The sequence below is a fragment of the Phacochoerus africanus genome, chromosome 2 (genome assembly GCF_016906955.1).
Source record: "Phacochoerus africanus isolate WHEZ1 chromosome 2, ROS_Pafr_v1, whole genome shotgun sequence".
Classification (NCBI taxonomy): Eukaryota; Metazoa; Chordata; class Mammalia; order Artiodactyla; family Suidae; genus Phacochoerus; species Phacochoerus africanus.
Window position 1 is genome coordinate 94,445,201 of NC_062545.1, and position 9,599 is coordinate 94,454,799.

General features: G+C 34.9%; 1 protein-coding gene across 1 annotated transcript; it reads left to right on the forward strand.

Moving 5' to 3' along the window:
* Window positions 1–4,295: 4,295 nt before the first annotated feature.
* On the forward strand, window positions 4,296–5,240 carry LOC125121119 (olfactory receptor 5F1-like). Its single transcript, XM_047769411.1, has one exon. The coding sequence runs from the start codon at window positions 4,296–4,298 to the stop codon at window positions 5,238–5,240; it is 945 nt and encodes a 314-aa protein (XP_047625367.1).
* Window positions 5,241–9,599: the final 4,359 nt, after the last annotated feature.

A 9,599-nucleotide genomic window follows, 5' to 3' on the forward strand; every position in this document is an offset into this window, starting at 1 on the left:
ATTTTTTTGCATTGGTATGTAAAGTAGATTTTCATGAATATTTGGTGTGGGATAAAAGGAGATATTTACATAGTTCATCCCCTTGAAGACGAATTTTTAAATCCTCGAGTGATTTATCTGTCCATTCAAATTCCTATTTTCCTTGATATTTTTAAGTTTGTACTGATTTTCTCCAAGAAAGTGCTTAAAGTCCTTTGTATCTTTTCCCTTGAAATATACAAGCACCCAAAGTATTCAAACCAATTAATTCTAGGCCTAATGTTAAACCTTAAAACTTGTATTTCTAGCCTCTTTGGAACACTGATTATAAAGGTAATAGGGAAAGATACTTTTCAGTAGGCAGTAAAATGTATAATTTAAAAATAAAAACATGTGGTACATATATACAATGGAATATTACTCAGTCATGAGAAGCAGGAAATAATGCCATTTACAGAAACTTGGATAGACCTAGAAATTATCATACTAAATGAAGGAGTACCTGTTGTGGCTCACTGGAAACAAACCCTACAAGTATCTATGAGGATGCAGGCTCAATCCCTGGCCTCATTCAGAGGGTTAAGGATCCAGCATTGCCATGAGCTATGGTGTGGGTCATAGATGCAGCTTGGATCCCACATTGCTGTGGCTGTGGCATAGGCTGATGGCTACAGCTCCCATTAGACCTCTAACCTGGGAACTCCCATATGTTGTGGCTGCAGCACTAAAAAGAAAAAAAAAAAAAAGAACTTATTGTATTAAGTGAAGTAATTCAGAGACAAATATCATATGAGATCACTAATACATGGAATATAATAGAAGTGATACAATAGAACTTACAAAACAGAAACAAACTCAAAGATTTTGAAACCAAATTATGTTTACCAAGGTGGAAAAATGGTGAGGGATGTATAAGTTAGAGGCCTGGGATTGATATATACATACTACCATATAGAGAATAGACAGAGGACCTACCATATAGCACAGAAAAATTTATTCAGTACTGTGTGGTAACCTATATGGGAAAAGAATCTGAAAAGAAATGGATACACACACACACACACACACATATATATATATATATATATATATATATATATATATATATATATACACATATGTGTATAACAGATTTACTTTGCTGTATGCCTGAAATAAATACAACTTTGCAAGTTGTATTCCAATAAATTCAAAAAAATAAATTACAAAATCTCGTAGTGCATATGCAGGGAGGATGAAAGTTAAAGTTCATGAAATCTCTGATAAATTTCAGATCATAGGTTAATATGTGAGTGTGCCAATATTATATTTTGGGTGTAGGCAATTTGATAGTCTATTCTCTTGATGAGATAGTAATAGGAGTTTATATTATTGAGGATTTCTATATACCAAGCTTTTTGCATAGAACTTGGAATACATTGTTTTGTTTAATTTTTATGACAACCCAGAAGTTTGATATAATTAGCCCAATTTTATTCATGAGGACAGTGAGGCACAAGAAATTAAGTCATTCTGCAATAACAGTTAAAAGCCTTGGTTTTAGTTAGTTGTTTTGCTAACAACTTCTTGATGATGACCTGAAACATCACATAAGCTCATCCTTTTCTTAAATTGTTTAGTTAACTCTCATACTTTACAAAAAAATATTACATATTTGATAACTATCAAGCAGGGAGTAGTTTTCAATGGCATGAAGACAGGGTCTTTACAAGTCAAGTTTTTAAGGACTGCCTTCCATGAATTTGCAGAATCTATCATTAGGTACAGGGGCATTATATCTATTCTGATGACTGGAAAATTGAATTTTATAGAAGATAACACAAGCATGTGTATTCATTTGCAAAAATATGTGTGTGTCTCTATGAAATAATCTAAGTGATACGTAATAATCTAACTGACTAAGATAAAATGGAATTCAACAGGAAAATAAGTTATCTGGGTATTAATTCTTCAGGCTCAAAATTATATTCAGTTTTTAAAATGTTAATAAAACAAACTTCAATTAAATACAGTTGAGAGAAAAGAAAAGGGGGACCTCTCATGCTTATGACTATAGCAAAGCCCAACAGGAAGTAAAAGGACTCCTTTCCTTTCCTGCAAAGGATGCAGCCAGTGAAAGTCATGGACTTTTTGCTTACTAGAGTCCTCTGAAAGTTCACTTCCTTTCTATGAAAGAGCACTCTTTCCCCTGGCTTGTGGGAACTTCCAGGTGGCTTGCCATGGTTGCAGACACTGCACTGCAATTCTCTGCTGATTCCTAATAAACTCATTTTTTCTGGGAAACTGCTGGACAGTCTCTTAATATTAGGTCAACAGAGTCTATTCTAACAACTCCTAACAATTTGTCTATGGCAAATTCAGTTAATAGCTTTAAAATTTCCTTTTCTCTTCTGCAAAATATGTAAAATAAAAGTGTCAATCTCAGAGACTGGTGTAGAAGATTGAGAATTTAAATGGAAAATGATGGATTATGAGATCATAATATAAATACAGACTCTCTGTGCATATGGACACTCAGTATTTGACATGGAAATTCTGGAGTTTCATCTCCTTGTAAGATAAAAACCACAGACAATTCAACCAGCATAGTTCTGAAATAATAATAAAAAAACAAGTTTTCTTACAGATTGTCTTATTTGTTCAAGATATCATATTTCTTTAAACAGCAGATGTAGTTAGCATCCCCTTCTCATTTATTTCACCCTGGAACAGAGCTTGATTGGACATTGAATTTACCCAGACAAGGGAGGGATACACACATATACACACACACAAAACACATGCATGGGAGAATAATAAACAGGTGGGGGCCTTTGTAACTTTTTGGAATAAGATAAAACTACAAAGAAAGATGCAAGCAAATAGCCAATTGAAATCTTTTTTTTTTTTTTTTTTTTTACTTTGGCCCCAAATTTTAAAGTAGCACAGAGACCATAAACTGCTTTTTTTATTACTGAATGAATTTTATTACATTTATAATTGTAAAACAATCATCACAACTAAATTTTAGAGCATTTCCATCCCAGACCCTCAGTGCATCCACGTCCCCCTCAACCTGTTTCATTTGGATACAAATCCCACATAATGCATGATTCAATTTAATGCCTGTGATTATAACTTGTTTCCTTTTGAGACTGGAGTTTCCATCTTTAGAGAATTGACTTCAATTAAAACCTATAATCTCGTTCCCACGGTTTCCCAATCCTCTTTGAGGAAAGCAAGATAAAAGGGCAGCAGTGTGTATTTACTCAGAAGATGTCTCAAATTTTTATGAAGAGCTATTTCAATTTTTCGGTATTTCATTTCATTGGAAAAGGAAAAATTTCTTCTCTTTTACTATTATGTCTCAATGAGTTATTAGTGATTCTCATAAAAAGGAAAATAAAAGGCTATAGAAGTAAGACCCTGGGAGGAAGTTTTGAGTATCTGGTGCTGCCATTCACTTGGACAGGTACAGTGGCTGCTACTGCTACTGTGACATTAATTTGACAGTTTATTTTGTCCTGAAAAAGGTTGTTGGGGTCGCTGCTAGAAACACTACAAAAATATACTGAAAAACATGATGGATGTCAATGTATTTGCTATCTGAAGCTGGCTATTTTTTCTGCTGTTGATTTTGGGGTGGCAATACATGGATTTTGGAGTTGAGGGACATATAGAATGGCCTTGAGGAGGAAAAGAAAACCTGCATTTGAGTTAAAAAGACATACCTGTTGAGAGAAAGAGAGAAACTTCATCGAGAATAGTTCTGGACTTTGCATTTTGGATGTGGACTAGAAGAGAAAGACTAGGACATATACATTGCATTTGCAGACACTGAAGGGAAATATGTGGACTTACATCATTATTTGAGAGTCCTACAAACCAGATTCAATACAGACAGTTACTTAATAAATCCCAATGCTTATTCATTTGTCACTAATTTTACTCATATCAGTCATTCTATTTACCACACCGTAGTATCCTAGTGTTTTTTTTTCTCAATATGCCATTAACCTCATTAACATTTCTACTATTTCTCATCAATTCAGACCGTGAGAAATATTGGAATACATGTAATGCATTTTCGGAAACTGAGATGGGCTACGAGAACTTAGACCAGAGATTTGGGTGTCTTACAATGCAGATACAAATTCCTCATATATTCCAATCCACTAATTTTCTTTTACTTGTCACTCTATTTACTATACTTATTATCCAAGTTTTTTTTTGTCATGTATGACTAAACGTATCAACATTTCTACTGTTTCCTGTGCACTTTGCAGAGGGAAATATTTACACTTAATTCAAGGTTACGTGTACTCTAATTGTGATAAATGGCCAGAAAAAATCATACTTTGCTGACTGAGTTCGTCCTGTTGGGGTTAGCAGACACACTGGAGCAACAGATTACCCTCTTTATGCTTTTTTTGGTGATGTACACACTTACAGTCTTGGGGAATGTTGGAATGATCCTCTTAATCAGGATGGAGGCCCGACTTCACACACCCATGTATTTCTTCCTGGCTGTCCTATCTTTTGCAGACGTTAGCTATTCATCCACCATCACTCCAAAGATGCTGGTAGACCTATTATCAGAAAAGAAAACCATCTCCTTTGCCGGCTGCTTCCTGCAGATGTACTTCTTTATAACCTTTGCCACAACGGAATGCATCCTTTTTGGGTTAATGGCCTATGACCGTTATGTGGCCATATGCAACCCTCTGCTTTACTCCTTGATCATGTCCAGGACCGTCTGCCTAAAAATGGCAGGAGGGGCTCTTACAGCAGGACTGTTGAACTCCATGGTCCACACAGGTTATATAAGCAGTTTGCCATTCTGCAGGTCCAATGTCATCCATCACTTCTTCTGTGACAACCCTCCACTTTTTAAGCTCTCATGTTCGGACACACACCTGTATGAAGTCACTTTGTCCACTTTTGCTGGCATGAATATGGTCGGGACGCTGTTGGTGATCCTCACTTCCTACTCCTACATTCTCTTCTCCATCTTTCGTATGCATTCAGGGGAGGGGAGGCACAAAGCATTCTCAACCTGTGCCTCCCACCTGACAGCTATTATTCTGTTTTATTCCACCGCCATCTATACCTATCTGAGACCTACTTCCAGCTACTCCCTGCATCAGGACAAAGTGGCTTCCGTGTTCTACACAGTGGTGATCCCCATGCTGAACCCTCTGATCTACAGCCTCAGGAATAAGGAAGTAAAGAAGGCTCTATGGAATGGAATTACTAGGAAAATTGTCCCTTCATTCCTGTGATCGTTGGCTTAATTTTCTTAACTAACTAGTGTATTAATGAATTTAGTGAAATTTTAAATGGTAGGTCATGTTTACAGGTAGAATATGTTAGGATATTTTCTGAGTAATCATGCTCTGATATTACTCAAGGATAAGTATGTAATTAGGTAGAAATTATCAAGTTTATGTTAGAACATCGACCTTTTATCCCATCATTCGCTATTTCCATTAGTTTCTCAAAAATAGAGTTTATTTTTTAATCAATCATAGTTAGGGAAATAAAAGGTTAAGTATTTAGAGACAAAAGTAACAATAGCACCAGAAACTAACTATTCAGAATACTTGTAATTATCAGCATTTTTCTGATACATTTTTTTCACCATTTATGATTTGTAAGAGATTGCTATATATCACGGGTAAAAACATTTTAAATTAGATTTATTTTATATTATTTAATTTATTATTTCCTAGGTAGATGCTTAAATCAAAATTCAAGTATATAGTTTTAATTGCAACAGTAAACTCCTCAACTTGTATTTATCTCCTCAAACACAAATGTGTTCATTAAAGAACAAGTATGAATTTGTGTAAAAGATTTCTATTTTGAAAACTGCTGTCTGCTGAGAATGCACCAATAATAACAGTTTTTCTTCTTTTCTCTTGATTTCTTCTCAAAATTTTCCTATTCTCTTACTTTTCTCTTCCAGATGGTACATACACACAAAGCCACATGTGTACACATTCAGCTATCTCAGTTTAAACAGTGCATAATTCCAAAGCAGGTAGATTAATGTTAAATGGGTTAATCTAAAACATTATTTAGAGAGTTCCCTTGTGGCTCATCAGGTTAATGATCTGGCATTTTCACTTGTGTAGTTTTGTTGTTCTAGTTACAGCTTTGGTGCAGTTTCGATCCCTGGCTGGGAACTTCCACATGCTGCAGGCAAGGCAAAAAAAAAAAAAAAAAATGTGTGTATATAGTCTTTACAATAGGCTCATGGATTTCCTGCCTATGGAAATTATCATTTACCAAAAAAATTCTGGTAAAGTTAATGTTAATATTAGAGCTTAGCTTTTTTTTTTTTATTTTTGTCTTTTGTATTTCTAGGGCCACACTGGCAGTATATATGGAGGTTTCCAGGCATATGGAGGTTCCCAGGCTAGAGGTCTAATTGGGGATGTAGCTGCCAGCCTATACTATAGCCACAACAATGCCAGATCCGCGCTGCATCTAAGACCTACACCACAGCTCATGGCAGCACTGGATCCTTAACCCACTGAGTGAGGCCACGGATTGAACCTGCAACCTCATGGTTCCTAGCTGGATTCATTTCTACTGTGCCAGAACAGGAACTCCTAGATCTTAGCTTTAATATAAAGGTAGAATGGGAGTTGGTTAGTAGAATTCTGGAGAAAACTGAGGGGGGATTCAGCACTTGCTAAAATAACAGCCTCATTTATTGGTTTTGGGTGGAAATTCTACTGAAGTTACATGTGATAAAAGTTTATGATGGGGCAAGTCATCTAGGATGTTGTAAACAGAGCTTATAACCTGTCACAGAAGGCCATCCAGCTCCACCATCTGGGAGGCTCTATGTGATCCGCATAGTTGAACTTGGTCAGAAGAATATTCATGTAGACATTTCCTTCGTCTCTGCACTATTGGGCCATCCTCCATGTTTACCTGGCCCTGGAGGACCTGAAGCAGACTCACCAGGCTGATCTCAGAGATGGTTCCCTCTTTCACTGAGTGGCTTACCTATATTCTTCTGCATCACCTGGATGCTGGTTGGCTACTCTCTTTCATCTTTTCCTTCCCTGAGTGGCATCATATATGAGACCCAGATATTTCACTAGTAAATAATAATATTCTATTCCTTTCATTAAATACTTTATAGTAAAATGTAGGAAGATAAATATTTTGTGTGAGTGAAGTACAGTTATTCTGAGATTTTTTGTTTGAAACATTGGATTTTGAATCAGGATCTCTCCTCTCTATTTCAGTATCATATATACAATTAATTTCATTTACAAGGTCTGCAAATATATCCAACTTGGGGAGCCATTAACTCTTAATGATATTGGCAATTTTTAAATGATTTTTTATTTTTTTCCATATAGTTGTTTTTACAGTGTTCTATCAATTTCTACTATAGAGCAAAGTGGACCCCCACACACACATATATACATTCTTTTCTCTCATTATCCTCCAAAATTTTCCATCAAAGTGACTAGATATAGTTACCTGTGCTATACAGAGGTTCTCATTGCTTATCCACTCCAAGGCAATAGTTTTCATCTATTAAGCCAAGACTCCAGTCCATCCTACTCCTTCCCCCTCCCCTTGGCATCCACAAGTCTGATCTCCAAATCCATGAGTTTCTACTCTGTAGAAAGGTTCATTTTTTCCATATATTAGATTCCAGATATAAGTGATATCATATGGTATTTTTTCTTCTTTTCCTGACTTTCTTCACTTAGTATGAGAGTTTCTAGTCCATCCATGTTGCTGCAAATGGCATTATTTGTTCATTTATGGCTGAGTCAATATTCCAGTTGTGTGTGTGTGTAATATATATATATATATATATATATATATATATATATATATACCACATATTCTTTATCCATTCATCTGTCAATGGACATTTAGGTTTTTTTCCATGTCTTGGGTATGGTGAATAGCACTGCGATGAACATACTGGTGCATGTGACTTTTTGAGGAAAAGTTTTTGTCCAGCTATATGCCCAAGGTTTAAGTAATATCATATCATAGTGTAGTAGTAGTTTTTAATCCTACTCTCCTTTGTACAGAGTGGGATTGCTTGTTCATATGGCAGCTCTATATTTTATTTTCTGAGTTACCTCCATACTATTTTTCATGGCTGGTTGTAGATATTGTCAATTTGTAAGTAAACTGAATGTGTGCTTCTTACATAAACTAATTTCTTATAAAAAGTATTTCTTAAATTATCATATATTTTGCTTATTTTTCAAAACTACTTATGCAAAATAGGTACACAATATATTTATTTTCCTTAATGCCAAAGAATTTAAGTTGCAACAAACCAATGAAACATCTAGATATTATAGTGTTGATTTATCCTTCTCTTATTTCTTTACAGTTTGGCATTTTTCAATCCCCCCCTCCATTTGGAATGTAGGTTACTTTGTGCCTCTTTGCTAGTCTATCTCCATTGCTTCCTCTTTCTCTAAATTTCCAAGTCTTTTATGTTACCTGAATGTTTTAATTTTACCACCTTCAGGAGTTCCTGATTGGCTCAGCGCTAATGAACTGACTAGTATCCATGAGGATGTGGGTTTGATCCGTGGGCCTCACTCAGCAGGCTAAGGATATAGCCTTTGCCTTGAGTTGTAGCATAGGTCTGCAGATGTGGCTCAGATCCCACATTGCTGTGGCTATGGCATAGGTGCAGATTAGAAACTTCCAAATTCAGCCCTAGCCTGGGAACTCATATGTATGGGTGTGGCCTCTAAAAGACAAAAAAAGGAAAATGTTATCAACACTTTCTCCATGTAGGCTATCAATCCATGTTTTCTCTTTTTCAACGTTTTTGAGTAGTTTATTACTAAAATTAATAAAGGAATTTGAAATGTATGCCTTAGCATTGTTTTCTTAATATTAATAGTAACTTGGTAAAATAAATCAGAGACTTAGAAAAACCTGTGAATGCCACCGATTAAAGAAGTTAAAAGAGTAAATAAACACGTTGGAGGCAATTAAATAGTCAATATTCAAGAATCATGTGGATTCAGAAAACAAGCAAAAAAAAAAGATGCTATTAGTAAGAGACAAAGTCTTGCCTTTAGACAAAACATTGTGAAGAGAGCTTGATATTAATACATAATAATTTTTAATTTAGTTTGTTAAGTGTAAACTAATATACACAACAGAATATTCATTGGTCTATTGAAAATGAGAGGTTTTACATTTCATAATAATAAGTGTTAGTACTGAGATTAAGTGAAGCAAGAATCCTAATTTACTTCACACTGTTTAAGTAACATCATATTATAGCATAGTAGTTTTTAATTAGTTTCAAAAGAACAGAGATAAACAATATTACGCAGAGAAGTTAAAACCCAAATCCAAAAGAAAGTAGTTGAATTGCTGTGAGAACATATAATCTGTAGAAGAGAAATGTACAAATAATCTTATTAAAATATATAGCTTTATCGAAATGTTCTGCTTTGTAAAATAATTTTAAAGAAAATAGTTTTATTGAGATATATAGAATGTATTTCAAATAGAATGTTTGGCATCAGAAAGAAGAAATATGGCCATTCATTGCTAAACTGAGATAAAATGTACAGTTTTGGCTGGAGAATCAGCATGTACTATCATTAACATTCTTTTTA

Bases quoted from the DNA above. Each gene is read 5' to 3' on its own strand.
- LOC125121119 (XM_047769411.1), top strand. From the start codon at position 4,296: ATGGCCAGAAAAAATCATACTTTGCTGACTGAGTTCGTCCTGTTGGGG.